Here is a 19,418-nt window from a genome sequence, read left to right on the forward strand (position 1 = left end):
ATCTCTGGTCCCTCAGTGATCTCCTTGCAAAAAAGCTCCACAACTTTGCCTTTCCTAAAAAAGCTCCACAACTTTGGCTTCCTAAAGAAAGCTCAATAACTTTGAGTAGATCACTGCCAGTCTTTTTACGACAATGGGTAGATCATGGCCAGTTTTTTTATACTGTGAGTAGATCGCAGTCTATTGTGAGTTGGACGTCCCTGGACTAGATGACCCTCGTGATCCCTTCCAACACTATGATTTGATGATTTTCTATGACACACACACACACACAGAGAGAGAGAGAGAATATCACAGGGTGCTTTCAGACAATATGTTTATTGTGCATTCATCTTGATTTGTGGGGAGCTTTTCAGTGCATTTTCTCATCACTTGCCTTACTTCAAACAGTCTGATATTTTGGGGAAGTGGCTTTGTTGTGCAAGAGCTACAAATCAATTGCAACTGTGCAAGCTGACCTCAATACATTATTGAATCCCACACAAAACAGATGATCTAAAAGCACCCACAGTCCAGAAAGTGTGATCTGCATACAGAAGCAGGCTTCTGAATAAGGAGGCTGCAGAAGCAGTTTCCCTTGCTGGATAAATGCATCCTGCAGCTGCAGCTATTTGCATACACAGTGCATATGGTTTGGCAAAGCAGACCCCATGTTCGGAAGGTGGAGGAAAGTTAACAGTAGTAAACATCTGTCTGGTTGAATATGCCTGTACAGGGATCCTTCCAACTTGTAGCATGTGTGTTTTGTGATGCTCAGCCTATACATTTGTAGATAAGAAGCCTCTTCTACAAGAAGTCAATTTACATTGTATTAATTCACAGCAACAATGAAACCTCACACCACTCAAAATTAATTTTTGTTGTTGTTTAGTCATTTCCGACTCTTCGTGACCCCATGGACCAGAGCACGCCAGGCACACCTGTCTTCCACTGCCTCCCGCAGTTTGGTTAAAATTAATTAGTGCTTTGTAAATCAAAGCTAACAATGGGCATGATCCATATAAATTTAACCACTTGACTATGGGTGTTAAGCATAAATGTGTACAGTGGTACCTCTGGTTGCGAATGGGATCTGTTGTAAATAAAAATATGCCCTTTTCCTTTATGGGGTATCCAAGAGCCCATATAGAGTCCTTACATAGGTTCCCTATTGGTAGGAGAAAATAACAGAGGCCAACCAGAGAATATTGAGAAGCAAAGCAGCTAGTAAGCTTGATCTTTATTAATCTGTTGCAACAGGGTGCTCCCCTCACACGCAGGAGAGGAAGAGGACCCACAAAAATGCTGTGCAAGGGCTTATAAAGAATTTTGAAATTCCCATCCTCTAGATCAAGACCACCCCCAGAAACATTATGCATTCATCACAGAAGGGGTGTAACCTAAGACCACCCCTCAGATAAGGCGGTCTAAAACAGAACAATTTGCATGTTGTTTTCTCCTGTCGCTTTGTTTATTTCCTGTCTGGCAGGTTACTTGATTGGATTTCTTGGGGAGCCTTGGCAGTCTTTTGTAATGATAAGGTTCACACCCTTATTCAAACACAGATTAAGACAGAATTTGTGAAGGAAGAGACAATGGGGAGGCTTTTCCATTTTTACCATGTAGAGAAACATTTGCTCAGTTTAGGAATCAAAATGGTTCCAGGTTGGCTTTCCTGTGCTGATCTATGTACGTGTGGTTATGAACGTTGCCATATATCTAAAACCATAAAATTCCTATCACAGATCCATCCCGGAGGTCCATTCGCAACATGAAAAGAGCGCAACCCGCAGCGGCGCGTCTGCACACGCGCGGGTTGCGATTCGTCGCTTCTGCGTATGATGTCATTTTGCTTCTGCGCATGCGCAAGCAGAGATTTAGGATCAGAGTTTTCCTACTCTTAGATGGACTATGTTCCCAGGTCGACCAACCCCATAATGCAACAGGAAATCTTATAATACCTTCCAGTGAGTGCCTGCCATGTTTGATCCCACACACTGCTCATGCTGACTAGGGTTCAAATCACCATTCAGATGATTCATCATGATCCTCACGTTGTTGGTCCCAACAATTGGTGTGGTTCCAGCCACTAGACAAGCCTTCTATCATACCAATAACATGAGACCATGACTGTGGCCCTATAATCGTTTTTTCCAATAGAATACTAAGATGGCATAAACTTTAACATAAATTAGAAAGGCTCAGCAAAAGAGATTGCTGATGCAGCAAATATATAAATAAATAAAGTAGCTTTGAGTGTTTCAATTACATTTTTTTCCACAGTGATTGTAAAAACCATCAGTTACTCATTAGCTACACACAGTAACTCACTCTAACATGGGTTTTATGCATGGTCAATTATCTGTGGTAACAACTGTTTGGAAAAAGATTTACGAAGAGGTAAAGATTAACTAAGAACCCCATGGTGAAACCTGGAATATAATTACATTTGCTGTTGGGAACAGAGGAGCATAGATAAAACTATATGCCCATCTAGCCCAGTCTTGTCTGCTGTGACTGGAAGTTCTCCAGGGTGTCAGGTAAAAGTATTTCCCATCCGTCAGGAGACGCCAGAAATTGAACAAGGAACCTTCTGCTGGAAGATATTATATCACAGAAGCAAATGACCCTCCTTTTAGAATCCCATTTGCCATAATGCCTCCATTTATGTTCCAAATCTATGTCTAAAGCTATGGTCCTATGCATGCATAAGAATAAGCATGAACTTCCAATCAAACATGCATGGAATTGGGCTGTAAATTGTTTTTACAATAGCTGGGACACGCATTACAAGCATAGATAATTTGTGCTGGATAGTTAGGAAGCTGGAGCAGTAGGCTCAAAGCGAGAGGTTCAGGACTACTCTCAAGTACAGTGGTACCTCAGGTTACATACGCTTCAGGTTACAGACTCTGCTAACCCAGAAATAGTGCTTCAGGTTAAGAACTTTGCTTCAGGATGAGAACATAAATCGTGCTCTGGCGGCGCAGCGGCAGCAGGAGGCCCCATTAGCTAAAGTGGTGCTTCAGGTTAAGAACAGTTTCAGGTTAAGTTCGGACCTCCGGAACGAATTAAGTACTTAACCTGCAGTACCACTGTACCAGCTTCAGTTTTGGAAATGGCAGTACTGAACATTGAAGGACGTCAACTGAACCCTAAATAAGAAACAATGCGGCAACGTGAGGAAACGATGGTGGTCATATGTTCAGAGAAGGAGGGGGAACCTGATTTTAAGAAATTATTAGATTAATTTGGGTTGATTTGTAGTAATTTGGAAAATTAATAATAATTTGGAAAAAAGGAAAAGAAACGGCAGCGCAATCCTACAAAAACAATTGGTCAGCAAGATGATTTGCCGGGTGGCGCTGTGGGTTAAATCACACAGCCTACGGCTTGTTGATCAGAAGGTCGGCGGTTCGAATCCCCGTGACGGGGTGAGCTCCCATTGTTCAGTCTCTGCTTCTGCCCACCTAGCAGTTCAAAAGCACGTCAAAGTGCAAGTAGATAAATAGGTACCGCTCCGGCGGGAAGGTAAACTGCGTTTCCGTGCGCAGCTCTGGTTTGCCAGAAGCAGCTTAGTCATGCTGGCCACGTGACCCGGAAGCATAGCTGTCAACGTTTCCCTTTTTTTAAGGGAAATTCCCTTATTCCGAATAGGATTCCTCGCAAGAAAAAGGAAAAGTTGACAGCTATGCCTGGAAGCTGTATGCCAGCTCTCTCAGCCAGTAAAGCGAGATGAGCGCAGCAACCCCAGAGTCGTCCGTGACTGGACCTAATGGTCAGGGGTCCCTTTACCTTTTAAGCATGTACAGTGGTACCTCAGGTTAAGTACTTAATTCATTCCGGAGGTCCGTTCTTAACCTGAAACTGTTCTTAACCTGAAGCACCACTTTAGCTAATGGGGCCTCCTGCTGCCGCTGCGCCGCCGGAGCACAATTTCTGTTCTCATCCTGAAGCAAAGTTCTTAACCTGAAGCACTATTTCTGGGTTAGCAGAGTCTGTAACCTGAAGCTATGTAACCTGAAGCGTATGTAACCTGAGGTACCACTGTATAGGACTCCAGCCTCAACTAGTAAAACTCTTCTGTTTGGAGAGAAAGTAGCTCTCCCAAAACGTTTCCAAATTCTGGTTTGGTTTTGTTGACACAGGGGCAAAGCAAGAACAGCGACCTCCTTCTGTTTTCCCAGGGGTCAATTTGAACTTGGGTATGCACTGCTGAGCGTGAGAGAGCAAACAGAGTTTACCCACTGAACCCCGTGGGACTTAAGCTTTTGAGCAAACACGTGGGTAGGAATGGATCGGGGTACAAAGCTTTGCAACGCGCCCCGCGCGCGCTCACGCGGCTCGCGAGAGGCAAAGCGATCCGGGTCGCCCTCGGCTGGGTTGCAGCAGCTGATGGCGGGAACGCCGCAGCTGCGTGCGCGCACCCTCCTTGGGCTTCAACGGTTTCAACGGCTCCGGCGCGAGGGACGGGCCATCCAATCAGCGCCCCGCCAGCCGCCGCTTTGGCGGGAACCAGAGCGGTGAGGGAGCTGTGTGGAGAAACGACCCTGTGTTGCCTCCTTTTACCTCAAACTTTGCTTTAAAAAAGGGTCACTTTTTAAAACCGACCCTGGGGAGCCTGTGAGCTCGAGTCCCTTTCCTCAAGTAAATAATAAATGGGAAAGATCATTTACAGTGTCGGATTTACTCATAAGGTTAACAAGCTATAGCTTAGGGCCCCACTCTCTTGGGCCTCTTAAAACATTTAAAGGAGAAAAAAAAAAACTGGATGTACATTTCAAAAATATAAGATAAAATAAAACCTACATACAGCAACAGTGTTTTGTGTCCTGTAGGCTCCTATTTGTTGTGTGCAAATGGCTTTAGATACCTACTGTATTAGGTCCTTAAATTACCATATAGCATATATTCAACACAAAAAACAGCGACAATTTGTTGTTGACAAAGGACAACGACATATAAAGGGTCCCATTACCTTCGGTAGCTTAGGGCCTCATCAAAACTAAATCCAGCCCTGATCATTTACCTCAGTCATATAAAAAACAGGGCTTCCACTGTGTCTTTCTACCGTGGTTTACACATTTTTCCTAATGGAGAGGGCTCAAAAATAATTTCCCCATACTGTACTTTGTAATTCCTGTTCGTGGCCTAGAAAGGCTGCCCTGAGCTTTCTGCAGTGGAAGAACAGGATACAAATGGGATGTATTATTAATAATAGCTCACACGCAGCTTTGAATTTGATGGTGAATTGAACAATTAAGGAAGTGCTGTTAGGAAAATCTGAAGTAGATTATTTAACTAGTGTGTTCAAAAAAGACTTAAGGACGGACCAACAACAGTCATTTCCTTTCTGACTGATTTCTTTTATTCAATATGTTAATAGTTCCAAACGGAGTCTTACACATGGCCAGCTCTGGAGAGACTGTTAGATAGTAATTTCACTATATTGCTCCTACTTTTTCTCTCATGTCCCTTACATACTTTGGAAATGTGTGGAATAACTTGAGATTCTGGAGAGTGAGTGAGTTGGTTAAATATATTAAAACAAAGATATTAAAACAAACAATTAAAAATTGTTTGTTTAAGAATGAATACAAGACCCAAATGATGAATAATAGAGTATGATAAATCTTAACTGAAACTATGGAACTAAAAATATCCACTAAAACATTAATGTATCTTTCTTTGTATTATCCATTGTTAGATTTCTACTGGGTAATGAACAGAATCCATTAAAATGGAAAGCAACCTATTTCCAGAAGCATCTTCCTCGTTGATCTTTGGAGATATTAAAAGACGTGTTGGGGGGAAGAAGAACGGATCTCTAAAAGCTGGGAAGCTGAATGCTTCTCTTGCATGTAAAATCAAAACTAAGATGAGAAGTGAGTGTCAACTAAAATTTTGATAATATATGTAACTCTCAGAAAAATAAAATACTTGTAGACCTCCTTAGTAATAGCATTTTTTAAAATATCCAGTGTAATATGCCTACAAAATACGTTTATCCAAAATGAAAAAAGAGCCAATGTTTCATGAAACCTTTATTCAAATTATATTCAGCAATTTTGGGCCAGTCACACCCTCTTAGCATAATTATACCTTTTGTTTTTACTGGTTTTTATGTTGCTGCTTTTTAAAAAGATATTGTTTATTGTTTTTATGTTGTACAGTACTTGGTGGTTTTAAAATATTAAGTGGTTTATAAATGCTTCTAAATAAATAAACCAGTAGCTTGTACAAATAAAACAGGATAAGCTTAATAATGTTATGCATGTGGGCACAATGACCTTGAGGATCCGCCCCTCCCACTGCTACTCCTTACTGCCCTTTTCTTGATGGGCTGGCAGGGGTGGCTCCTCCCAAAAGTGCATGGAACTGAAGGGGAGGAAGCTGGAAAAGTAGCATACAGTGGTACCTTGGTTCTCAAACTTAATCCGTCCTGGAAATCTGTTTCGAAACCAAAGCATTCCAAAACCAAGGCGTGCTTTCCCATAGAAAGTAATGCAAAATGGACTTTTAAAAACAACCTCTAAAACAGCAGTTAAACATGAATTTTACTATCTAACGAGACCACTGAGCCATAAAATGAAAGCAATAAACAATGTACTGCAGTCACGCAATCCATCAATCAGTAGCTGACCTGGGTTCCACACAGTCACAAAAACAAAAAAAGCCACAAAAACAAAAAATAAATAGCAAAAAAACAGAGATACCTCAGTGTAATGCTCAAAATGGAAGCGTGGCACTCAAATCAGAAACGTAACACTCAAAACAGAGCACGTTCGGCTTCTGAAAAAAGTTTGCAAACTGGAACACTTACTTCCGGGTTGGCAGTGTTTGGGTTCCAAGTTGTTTGAGTCCCAAGGCATTTGAGAACCAAGGTACCACTGCACTTCCCATTTCTTCCGTCTTTCAGCTCTATGTGGTTTTCAAGATTTGGATTGGCAGCTAACAGAAAATGAAGCAAGCAAGAGAGGAGAAGGAAACAGGGAGGAGGTTAGGAGATTGGCCACCAGAGTGGCTGGTGTTCCTCAAAGGTTCAGTTTCACTCAGGGACCCCAAGTGGTTGGCATCCCCTGTGATATTACTGTCTCTCAGACTGTATTCACACAACTGTTTATTGTGTACTCACAGTTTCCAGTGCTAGGTTTCTAATCTGTGTGCACATATCCTAAACACATTGCTTCTCAAACCAGCTTCACACTGAGTGGATTTCTTAAGCCATTTCTAAGTTGTCTCTAGCCAAGTTGTAAACATCTTTGCACAGGGTAAAGATAACCTGTTATGTACTGAGGTTCTCACCCTGGGCCAGCAGGGGGATACTGTAGATAATTTTCACTCAGGTCCACATATGCAAATAAGGGATTGAAAGTGACGTTCAGTGATTGGATAGTTACAGAAAATGGTTACTGTTGCGTTCTAGTCGAGCTCTATATAAGCAGGCTGGCTGAACCCTTCAGTTCAGTTCTGTTCTGGCCTGTGAATAAACAAGAGCTGTTTGAAGAATCGCTGTGTCGTCTGATATGTTTACCCAAAACTTAACACAACTCTTCCCCATCAACGTCCCCTGATATGTACACAAACATAAACAAATCTAACCTTGCTGGTGTGAACAGCTAGTGAGGAAAGCACTGTGAAATGCAGGGGGGGGGCAGGCAACCGCCGTGCTTTAAGGCAAGGCCATTTTCAGTAGGATATATTGTAGAATTTAATTCATTATCAAATCCTGATAATAAATATTCCCCTATCCGCATTACTCCTTAAATGATCACTCAGTAATATAGTATATGAGGGGTGGTGCTTGCATTCTGACTAGAATAGAAAGCAATTTTCTAGAAATTAGAAAATATGGTGAGGCAAGATTACAAGAACTGTACACAAGAAAAGAGCACAATCTTTGTCATTCAAGCATTTTAACTAGAAAATTGTAATTGTTTAACTGTGCAGTCTTCAATATGTTTACTCAGATGTAAGTTCCTTTGAATGCAATAGAATTCACTCCCATGTAAGTGTAAGCCCAACAAGTAGTTCTGTCCAAAAACATTTGGGGGGCACCATATTAGCAACCCCAAGTACGGTATATAGGCCTGAAGGATTTTATTTGTTTTTTTACTATATTTGAATATGTGATATTTAAAGGTTTTAAATAAATAAATACAGTTCCTCTCAATTAATTTTTAATAGTAAAGAAACAGAAGTTTTGGCACCTCCAAATTTTTTGTGTAGAGTGCAAGAGTATTAGCAATGTCAGTATTTATTTATTTATTTGTATGTCTTCTGTATAACTATTCCATGGTTGTGGATATGAGTCTGGATGCAGGTTTAAAATAAATACAAAACAATTTTTTTAAAACATAAAGAAATAGAATAGACACATTTTTTAAACACACTGATACATAGGTGTGTTTTAACCCAAATAATAACCCAAATTATTATTTCATATTTTTATTTTATGCAGGCAACTCTTCACTTTTTAAGATTTCTTTGAAACACAATAATAAGGCTCTGGCCATGGCCCTCAGCGCAGAGAAAGAAAATTCTAGGAAGCTAAAAAATGAAAAGCTCTTATTACAGAAAGAAGTGGATGAGCTGCATTTGCAGAATGTTTTACTGCGCCAAAAGCTGAATCGCCTGGTATGTTCTGAAAAATACTATTTGAGCTATTACATTATTCATATATTGTGAAAATAAAACTTATGGGGAGGGATTCAGCTATGAGTCCCAGGGCATCCCCACAATCACCATACTCCCCAAATTGGCTGGGGGGTGGGTCAGGTTGGAATAACCCCCAGAAGAGTGCATGTGGGAGGAGAGGGAATGCTTGCCCTGGTGGAATGCTCACCTTAGTGCAGTGTAAGCAGCTAGTAGCATCCATCTGTTTCAAAGATCCTGTTCAGTGGGATTTTGATAAGCATTATGATGCAAATGACATATCATAATGGAAATTACACCAGTGGTATGCACATGGGCATAGCCAGGATTTTGCAGGAGGCGGGCTAAACTGAGCTATTGTAGCCTTTTTAGCCTCGGGTGAGAAGAGCTTTGCGCCCAGGACGGGGAAATGGGAGTCAACAGACACTCAAGGAATAGTTTCAGAGAAAAAGCTTTATTTCTACCATCCGGGCTGGTAGAAGGAGCAAGTGTGATGATTCACAAAACAAGCACGAGTTCACAGCCATTTGCACAAAGCATATATTCCCCTTCAGTTCCCTCCCCTTTCTCCTCCTCTTCAAGAGTCCTGCCCCATGTTGTTTCCTGAGCATGAACAGAAAGCTCCTGTCTTGTACCTTTTGGCAAGGTCAGCTAGCCTGAGAAGCAACCTTTGTTACAGCAGAGCGAAATGTTTCTGATGCTTAGCTAATGCCTTTTAGCTGCTGAGAAAATGATTTTGAGAAGCTTTGAGCCTGCTTGGGGGGGGGGGTGACTTCGGGCCTAGGTGTGGACACCTGTCCTCACCTCCTTCACTATCTGCAATGTGATTGATCAGTTAGTTAACTATTTTTATTTATTTACTTGATTTACGGTGGGGGGATAGCTGCCCCCCTGCCTCCTCCCCTCCCCCCCCCCCGACTACAGTATGTCCATGAGTATACACATTTTTCCCCTGTTATATCAGGGCAAAATGTTTATTAGCTCTTGGTCACACTCAGACCCTGTGTGTGCATGCACACCCAGCAACTGGAGCTATGCGCCCAAAGTTCCTTTTAAACAATGAACAATCACACAATCAGCCATTTGGGTAACACATTTTCTTCATCAGGTAAACACTAGTATACTGCTGAACCTTAATCTGTTCTGTATAAGGTACATTACTTTATGTGTAAAAGAGCAGAGGGGAAAATGTTCCTGGTTGGAGCGGGGGAAGGTTTTACAATTTTTTTATATAAAAAAACCTTTGATGTTTTCTTGTTTTTAGATAAATTTAATCTCTTTAATCCCAAATAAAATATATTAATTTCTCATAACTGCCTCTTTCTTTCCTCCAGAAATATAAACCTTTTTTATCGTTGTTTTTCTCTAACTTTCTAACTGCGTTAAATAAAAGTTTTTATACTTAATTTTTTGTATGCAGAATAAAATTCTCATAGAACTGGAAGCATTCGTGAATAATAACATTTCAACTGCAATTGAAATGAGCACTCTTTCAGAGGTATGCTTCAGCTTTGTGACTCTTATTATCATAGGGTGAAGAGGGAATTGCTACTGTATGCCTTCATGTTTTGAAAATCAGTATGAAAACTGATTTGGTGATCAATATTCCTTTGGTTTTTCAGAAGTTATCTGTGGATTTACTTTTGAGTTTTGATTAAAGTACAGGTACAGCAGAACAAACATGTTGATCAAAACAATGGAAATCCAATTGTATTGTTGACATATTTATATAGATTTAAACATACAACTAGATGACTTCAACTAACATAATACACAATATTGCTGTACTGTACTTTCTAGCAGTAAAATGATACCCATGCACAAAATCAATGGTGTATTAATAAACGTTTTCTGTTATAAATGCTCAATATATGCACAAGAAGAGTGGCATTTCAATGAAATAACTACATTATGTGAGCAAATATTTTCTTGACCTGCATATTTGTGCTTTATACATATATTCCTAGTTTACAGCTGCATTGAAATAGTTTAACACTCGAAATCTTAATATATCGGTATTGGTGCAATTCTATACCCAGAAAACTGGGAGCAAACCCCCTTCAACTGGGAATTATTTCTCTTTAGACATACTGTACATAAAATTTCTCTTTAAGTATTCTGAGCGTTTTCCTCTTTTTAAACAGCATATTCAAAAACCCTTAGCAATGGAAAAAGACCACTGCAACAGTTCTGGTCAACAACCTGAGATTTCTGATCAACCAATTAGGTAATATTTGAATTGATTTATTAATCTAGATGGAAATCAAAACGTGAAACTTAAAATAAAACCTGCCAAAAGATTGTATTGATCAGGGCTATAATCCCACAGGTTCCTAAGGGCTGCTTTAAAGGCTTATTTATAGTTTAGTTTTTGTACTTATAAATAAAAAGAACTAGATATAATTAAACACAATTCATTAACAGTGTCATGCATAAACTGTGTTTTAGGCTGCAATCATATGTACAGTTTGACTGCTTGAGGGTGCAACTCTATACTTACACCCAGAAGTAAAGTCCATTAATGTCAGCAGGATTTACTTTTGAGTAGACATCTACTGTATAGGATTGCATAGCTAATCCTGCTGAGGTTAACAGGATTTAACTAGTATACATGCAGGATTATAGTCTTTGCTGGAAAAATACATGACAAAGACTCTGATCTTTTATGAACTGACATTTATGTGTATTTTGCCAACAAAAACATAATTTATACCTATACATGGTAATTATTGTTTGCAGGCTATTAGAAATAGCAATTTATACTGTAGCCTTATTAATCCATGGGTCGGAATAATTGTTGCACCCGAGCAGAGACAAAAGGAGCCAAACGGCACCAAGGGGTTAATCCAGAGAAAGAGCGTTTTATTCTGCCATCCGGGGGGGGGGCAGAGGCACCTGTGTGATTCAGTTCACAAAAGACAGGCCGCACCGAAAACATTTTACAAGCAGGTTTTTATCCTTTTTTCAAACCCCTTTTTTCCTCTCCCCCTTCACAGATTCTTACATAGAAATGTTGCTTTTCATTCTCTGACTCTGTTCCCGGAAGTATGTTGCAAATCAATGTACCAGGAGAAGGTTATCTTGGATCTGGGAAGCGAAAGCTTTACTGTTCTCAGCTCTGAGTTTGTTACAGCGTTTTTGTTACAGAGAGGACTGCTTAGCTCATGCTTTTTGTCTTAGAGGAATATGCAGTTTTAAAAATGCGTACGCCGAGGCCTGGCTGGGGGGGGGGGGAATTCACAAACAGTTTTTAGGGCTTTCTGGGGCAACCCTAACTGTACCCCTTCAATACCTTAGGTTAAGGTAGTTTACAGTAGTACATGTGCTAGCAGTTTTTCTCCTTAGATGTAATCTCATACACTTCTGTTTTACAGTTAGATCTTGTTTCCTACTTATTTTTTGGGTTTTTTATAACACAAAATGTGATTCATTATTAGATTACAAATCTGTGCATTGTTATCTGGTAGTGTCCCACTGAACAAAGTGAAGTTTACTTATGAGTTAAATGCTGAAGTGAATCCCATTTTCTTAACTCTCTTTCATAATAAATTGTTCTTTCAGAACTATCAGGCAGCATGTGAGCACTCAGACTGAAGAACATGATGGAAATCAGCAAAGTAACATATCAGTCTGTGTAGCTGATGATCTTGTTACATCAAAGGAAACTGCAGCAGATCAAATCAATGCAGAGTTATTTGTGTCTGAAAAAAATACCTCAAAATCAAGTGAAACAAATAAAATAGAAACAGTATTTATTGCAAATAAATTTACAAAAGGTATACAGCATATTTTATTGCATTCACTTCATTTTCTAGGGTCCTTTCTCCCCAACAAATGTTGCAGAAAGCAAGAGTCTCAATACAGGACTTTTAAAATATAATTTGTCGGCAGGAGAGGTATGGATTGTGACCCCGGCATGGTGGGTAGATGTCTTCAGCCCTTTCCCTTCATTGTAGTTCCTGTCCATATTGGGTCTCTGGTGCATGCAATTTGTAAAGGAAAAATACACCCACTGGAGGAATTTCACCCCAGTGCACATTGCATCAAGTCCACAGCAGGGGATAAAGGACTAAAGCCCCTTACTTCCCACTCCATGCCAGGGTCTTGATTCAGATTGCGGGGAGGGGGTGTTTCATGCTGGCAATCTATGTTTATAAAATCAGGGACAATAGAGCTAGATATATGATTCATGTCTTGTTTGAGTCTTAAAAAATAAATGAACATTTATGTTGGGACACATCAACACAGAAATGCATAATGTTACTCCTAATGTTTTTTTCATTATATTTTAAACAATTAGGCACATAAGATACTTTTATGTAAGCTATTTAAAACACTATAGTAGGTTACAGACCAATTTGAATAAAATAGCTCCAGTATCACTAGGTTTGTTCAGGTCTCCCATCTGATATTTATAAAAACACTGTTAACCGTTTCAGTTAAACAGATGCATGTTGTTGATATATAAATAGTTAATAATAATAATGGGTGGGATTCCCCTGACGAACCCTATCAGCTGAAGCCCTGCTTTCCCTTCTCCTTGTGTGCTCCCTACATGCTTCTCCCCAAATGGCTCTTGGGTGTCTGGAGATCCATCAGAACACCACAGGTGTAGGCATGTAATTTCATTGTCCCCAAAGGGGGCAATGACAATAAAGATATTATTATTATTATTATTATTATTATTATTATTATTATTATTAAAAAGGGGCGAATGTCCCATCTGGCAAGCTGAAATTGTTTTTGAAGATTATAATAAAGCATGTTCCAAATGGAAAAACAAACTTTTCCTGTTTATGCAATGTAAATGAACCTGGTTTTGCTTTTTTTGCAGAAAATCCATCATGTATGGATCAGATGTCTAGTAGGACCTTTAAGCTGGATCTGGATAATGCATCTTCTGTAGAAAAATATGAAAGACAATCAAAAGCACACAATAGTCCTCTTCTAATCCATAGATATGTGACTGAACGGAAGAAACGAGGACTGTCCTGCACATCAAATATTCAGTCTACTATAAACAATTTTGAGAGTAAAACAGAGCAAAATAGTATATTGCATTGTGACACTGACAAAGTCCACACTATTGGTCAGATAGCCCCAAAAGATGTTTCATGCACTAAATCATCTCAACCTAGAAAGGAGTCTGATCACATCGATAAACTATGTTTTATAAATGGTAAAAAGCCAGAAGAAACTGTATATGATGCTGACATGGAATTGACTGCTAGTGAACTAGGTGAGATACTCTTAATTAAATCAAAAGCCAAGGTTGAGAACGCTAAAATAGTAAAAACTGATAATATTTCAGCAAATTTGAGAAAAGTGAAAACTAAAAGCACAGAAAAACAGATTGAGGATAAATATAACATTAAACCTAAAAAATGTAACGAGAAAGTTCCTAGTAATGGAAAAGTTAAAGATATTGATATTGTTGAATCTAAAAATGTTCTACCACCAGAAAAAGGATTGTTTCAAATGAGAAATGATCAGCAAATGAAACTGAACAACACCAATAAACTTGGAGAAGATTTCAAGAACAGTAACAAGAATGACAGACAGGTGCATCCCCTAAGACTTGTAGACTTACGGCAAACAACTCATGTTTTAGAAACAGAAAAAATGAAAGATACAATTTTCGAAACAGCTCAGAATTCAGACAACCAGGTCCCGGTACATAATTTTAACATACCTAGCGGTAAAGTACCATTAGAAGGTTATTCTATTGAAAGCTTGCCACCAGTACAAAGCTGTGTGGTTTCAATACAGGATTTAGACATAAATGAGACCTATCCTGTTGTTTCCAAAATAAAAAAATCACATTACAGTGAAATGGAAAATGGGCAGTATTTGAAAGGGCCTAGATCAAAGGTATGCAATTCTAATAGCCAGACTATACAAGATGAAAAGACTGATATAAAAAGTGGCTTTAATAAGAGAGAAGTTTCTTCCAATTTCGGAACAACAACAGAGAGATCTGCTCATGCTTTAGGTATTCCTAAAACAGATCAAATTAATGAAGAGTTTTCACATGGTGATAAAAGAAGAATTTTTGCAAAAGCTGGTAGGAAGACATACATTATATACCCAAGCTCTCAGAAAAAAACTTCTGGGAAACAAAAATTACATGATGAAAATGCGTATACTGAGAATATCCATGAAGGAAATGAAAACATTCAAAGAAATTCCAATGTTCAGCATGTTACCATTTCATGTTACCTAAAGAAAGCGGCTGAAGGTTGTGTTGAAACATCCGAAGAAAGGGTAGATTCTACACCAAACCCAAGCAAGATGGCCTATAGTGTTTCTTCATGTGATCAAGGTAAAAGCATAGAGAAAGTAATTTCTAACAATACTGAAATAGCTACTGAGTTCCATAAAATTCCAAAAAACATTCCAGTTCTGAAAAACCCTGAAACATTGCAATTCTCAAGAATTTACCAAGAAGAAAATTACTATGCCTCCACAGAGAATGTGAACATAATTTGTGAAGAGTCTTGCAGCAAAAGACCAGTATCAGACTTTGGTATGTGTAGCTTTACTTTGGATATTAGGAAAGGCACTCTAGGTATTAGTCTGACTGTCAATTTCTGCCCCCGTTCCCCAATTTAATTGGGTGGGTATTGTGATTTTAATAATACTTGATTTAAATTCTTCAGATATACATCCCTGTACAAAAAAACTAGAATATATGCAATTGAATAGGCCTGGACCATAGCCATTTTGGATCAGGTAGTGTGCTCTGGGTGATTAGGGATCACGTACTATGCTCTGGTTAGTATCTGGAAGCGCATGTAGCACTAACTGCTTTTCTGATATGAAGTGATGCTTATATGTCCATCAGAGGTATCCTACAGGGGTATGCAGAAACTTTTGAGCTATATTTAAAAATCTAATGATTGTTGCCTCATATTCATGGCCTTCTAGCCCACTTCATATATCTGATAAAGTGAGCTATAATAGTCCATACACATTTATGCCATACACTAAACTTGTTAATGGGTGGTTCCCTAGACCTGATAGCAGAAAGCTGACTGCTCTTTATGGGGTTACACTTCCTCTGAAGGAGAAGATATGTAGGTTGCGGGTACTTCTGGATCCATTGCTGTTCTTTGAAGCTCAAGTGGCCTCAGTAGCATTGAGTGCCTTCCATCAGCCTTGATATGTGGCCCAGTTACACCCCTATATGGAGAAGGATAGCCTAAATTCTGTTGTCTATGCTCTAGTAACCTCTAGGTTAGATTACTGTAATACGTTATACATGGGGCTGCCTTTGAAGATGATTTTGAAACTGCAGCTGATTCAGTGGCCAGGTTGCTCACTGGAGCAAGACGGTCTCAGCACGTAACACCAATCCTGGTCTGATTGCACTGGATACTTGTTAGTTTCCAGGCCCAATTTAAAGTGCTGGTTTTGACCTATAAAGTCTTATGCATATCAGGACCCTAATACCTCAAGGACCACCCCTCCCCTTAAGAACTGACCCAGACCTTGTAATTGTCATCTGAAGCCCTTCTTTGTATGCCCACCTCCATGAGAGGTCTGGAGGGTAGCAACACAAGAACAGGCCTTTTCAGTGCTGGCTCCCCACTTGTAGAACGCTCTCCCTAGGGAAGCTAGCCTGGCACAATTTTTACATATATTTAGACCAGGCAAAATATTTTGTTTTTAATCCGCTCTTTGGCTTTTAATCATCTATGGCTTTTTTTTTTCATGGATGGGATGTTTTAGTGTACAGTGGTACCTCGGGTTACATACGCTTCAGGTTACATACGCTTCAGTATACATACTCTGCTAACCCAGAAAAAGTGCTTCAGGATAAGAACAGAAATCGTGCTCCAGCAGCACGGCAGCAGCAGCAGGAGACCCCATTAGCTAAAGTGGTACTTCAGGTTAAGAACAGTTTCAGGTTAAGAACGGACCTCCAGAACGAATGAAGTACTTAACCCGAGGTACCATTGTACAGGGTTTGTTTTGGGGTTTTTTTTAAAGAAAGTGTTGGTTTTAATGTATGTATACAGGGCTTGCTTAAAATATTGTAGTCGTTTTAAGTTGCTGTGGCAAAAAATTAATTATAGAATTGTAGAGTTGGAAGAGACCCTGAGGATCATCTTGTCAAACCCCCTGCAATGCAGGAATATGCAGCTATCCCATACAGGGATCGAACCTGCAACCTTGGTATTATCAGCACCATGCTGTAACCAACTGAGCTATCCAGTTGACTGATAAACGTTAATAATAATAATTAAAGGGAGACACAGTGGCTAAATATGGTGAACATGCACAACAGTTATGTGATTGATTGCAGCTCACAAGTATGTGTCCCTCCGTGTTCACAAATGTGCAACACCCCTTCACAAAGTTTGCCCTTCGTGTAATCTGACATTGTACTTCTATGCTACCAGTTGTATTGCCTGATGCAGTAGGTGAGGAAATAACTTTAAGAGTTCTCACTTCAGCTATGTTTCACTTGCTGAAACTGGGAATATTACAGCATCTACTTTTTACAAATCACAATGTTCATTTCAAATACCATGGCTTAAATTGTGTTTGATTAATTAATTACAGTTTCAGCCTATTGGTCTTCCAGAGAGAGCTATGTTGCCCACCAATATTTTATCCTCACAACAATTCTGTGAGATAAATTAGTTTTAGAGAGGGTGACTGTCCCAAATCCATCAAGTATCATGGTTGAACAAAATCTGAACTCGTCTCCCCAATTTAAGTTTGGCATGCAATCAACCACACTACTGTGTCTCCAAAAATATATATTTATTATTTTTTCAAGTTTATTAACGTTCCAGATATTTTTGCATTTAGTGATTCAATAATAGCTGTAATTTCAGGGCGTAAGCCTCTTCAAGAACTGACAAATATCAAAGCACCTTCCCTTCCAAAACCCAATAAAGACTTAGAAGAAAATTCCACATCACCTGTTAGACGCAGGCGAGCTACAGTTTGCTACAAAGAACCCAAAATCAACAGGTTAGTTTTTGACAGATGGTTTCTTTTTGTTTTGTTATATTTAAATATTTTTCAAAGTATGCTTGACACCTTATTCTGTAATTGGCATTTATCAAGCATATATTTTATGGAAACATACAGTTGTACAAAAAAGAATCCCAAAAGTGACCCAGAAACATTTTAGGAGAGTAGAATAATTACTTTGTAAGAGTTTATTGAAACAATTTCCATAATCATGACAGGTAAGACTAATAATACCTAAAATTTAGGTTTGATTTTAAGGAATAACACATACACACAGATACAAAGCTGCAACCCATACTCAAACTAGTCTAATACAGTGGTACCTCAGGTTACATACGCTTCAGGTTACAAACGCTTCAGGTTACAGACTCCGCTAACCCAGAAATAGTGCTTCAGGTTAAGAACTTTGCTTCAGGATGAGAACAGAAATCGTGCTCCGGCGGCGCGGCAGCATCAGGAGGCCCCATTAGCTAAAGTGGTGCTTCAGGTTAAGAACAGTTCCAGGTTAAGAACGGACCTCCGGAACGAATTAAGTACTTAACCCGAGGTACCACTGTAGTGCAATCTTATCCTCACACTTCCTAGGACTTGGGACTCAGCTATATAGCTGCAAATAAATATCATTTTAAATGTGTTGTAAAGTGGAATATACAAATGGGACACTAGATGGCAACAGTGAGCTATGCCAAATTCAAGGTATTTTTCAAAATGTTTTTTAAAAAAGCATTTTCACAGCATTTTTAATGTGTGTGATTCCACATGAAGTCCCATGAAACCCATATTTTTGAGTAGACATGAAGGGGATGGATCTGTATTAGTCATTTCACTGCCTCATAAAAAGAAACATGGGTGCTGGTGTTTTGCAAGTGGAGCACCAGCACAATTAGTACACCTTTCTGGAATCACGCAGCTGCTATGACTTTTCTAAATGTACACAGATTTTTGAGGGGCTTCTTGTGTGAATCGAAGCTAATCTAGTATATCACATAATTTCAAGTACCCCATTAGAGAAAAAGTTCAAAACTACCATCTCTTAATCAACTGCAGCTTATTACAAAATACAAGGAATTTACTTGTGTATTTTTAGGGCTTTAAAGCAGGTGGGGATGGGTTTTTTACCCCCAGGTAAGTAGAGTTAGGATTGCAGCCAAAGTGTCTTAATTAGAGGAATGACTATTCTGTACAAATTCTTATACTAAGTAAAATTTATGAATGATATTTGCCAGAAAAGCTCACCAGTTCTATTCTCAGTGCCACTAGTGATTTAATTATTTTTGTCTTTCAGCAAATTGAGGAGAGGAGATAAATTCACAGATACAGAGTTTCTTAATGCTCCAGTCTTCAAAGTCAGAAATAAACAAAGCTTTAAAAGTAAATCAAGATTACTCTAAAGAGGCTATACAGAAAAGTGCCTACCAGTATGTTGTATCTACTTTTTAAACAAATTTTATTATTTCTTCCTTACTAAATTCCACTGACTCAATTTTGATTTGAACTAGATTGCTTTCTTCCACACTCTTTTTAATCAGAATGAATGAGGTGAGCAAAAGTATATCTACACAGACAAAACTTTAGTGTTGATAGTTTATGTCAGTAAGTTTAAGCATTTCGTAGCATCTTTGCCTAGCATATTTCTACCTTAAAACTGTTGAATTAAAGTTTCCAAGTTTTGCACACAATGTAAAGTGAATATAATTATTTCAGAGGATAACAGAAGTTTTCCATTTTACTTGGAAAAATAGCTATTCTCACAGCCTGAACCAATTCTGAGTTACAGCTGTTGTGTCTTGTATGTA

General features: G+C 39.0%; 2 protein-coding genes and 1 long non-coding RNA gene across 17 annotated transcripts in view; 2 read left to right on the forward strand and 1 right to left on the reverse strand.

The window, feature by feature from the left end:
- Positions 1-4,330, reverse strand: part of KCTD18 (potassium channel tetramerization domain containing 18) — a 19,328-nt gene extending 14,998 nt beyond the window's left edge. The window contains exon 1 of one of the 2 annotated variants that reach the window (XM_081018059.1): positions 4,228-4,330. The gene's annotated coding sequence lies outside the window, so the exon portion shown is untranslated. Of the gene's footprint in view, positions 1-2,426; positions 3,032-4,227 lie in introns of those variants that run through there. The other variant, XM_081018058.1, reaches the window with a different exon arrangement.
- The window catches only part of SGO2 (shugoshin 2), a 21,817-nt gene extending 2,516 nt beyond the window's left edge, over positions 1-19,301 (forward strand). The window contains exons 1-9 of one of the 14 annotated variants that reach the window (XM_081016488.1): positions 4,361-4,502; positions 5,687-5,864; positions 8,441-8,616; positions 10,055-10,132; positions 10,779-10,861; positions 12,196-12,410; positions 13,469-15,160; positions 17,469-17,619; positions 18,908-19,301. In XM_081016488.1, coding sequence (XP_080872614.1) covers positions 5,720-5,864; positions 8,441-8,616; positions 10,055-10,132; positions 10,779-10,861; positions 12,196-12,410; positions 13,469-15,160; positions 17,469-17,619; positions 18,908-19,013 — 2,646 coding nt within the window. In that variant the 5' untranslated portion in view covers positions 4,361-4,502; positions 5,687-5,719 and the 3' untranslated portion in view covers positions 19,014-19,301. Of the gene's footprint in view, positions 1-4,360; positions 4,677-5,128; positions 5,504-5,686; positions 5,865-8,440; positions 8,617-10,054; positions 10,133-10,778; positions 10,862-12,195; positions 12,411-13,468; positions 15,161-15,293; positions 15,409-17,468; positions 17,620-18,907 lie in introns of those variants that run through there. The other 13 variants (XR_013989518.1, XM_081016481.1, XM_081016490.1 and 10 more) reach the window with 13 other exon arrangements.
- LOC308485022 lies at positions 5,873-7,488 on the forward strand. Its single transcript, XR_013990307.1, has 2 exons — positions 5,873-6,380; positions 6,864-7,488. It is a non-coding gene; the product is annotated as an uncharacterized lncRNA (long non-coding RNA).
- Positions 19,302-19,418: the final 117 nt, after the last annotated feature.

The sequence above is a fragment of the Podarcis pityusensis genome (assembly GCF_964106645.2).
Source record: "Podarcis pityusensis genome assembly, chromosome: 1".
Classification (NCBI taxonomy): Eukaryota; Metazoa; Chordata; class Lepidosauria; order Squamata; family Lacertidae; genus Podarcis; species Podarcis pityusensis.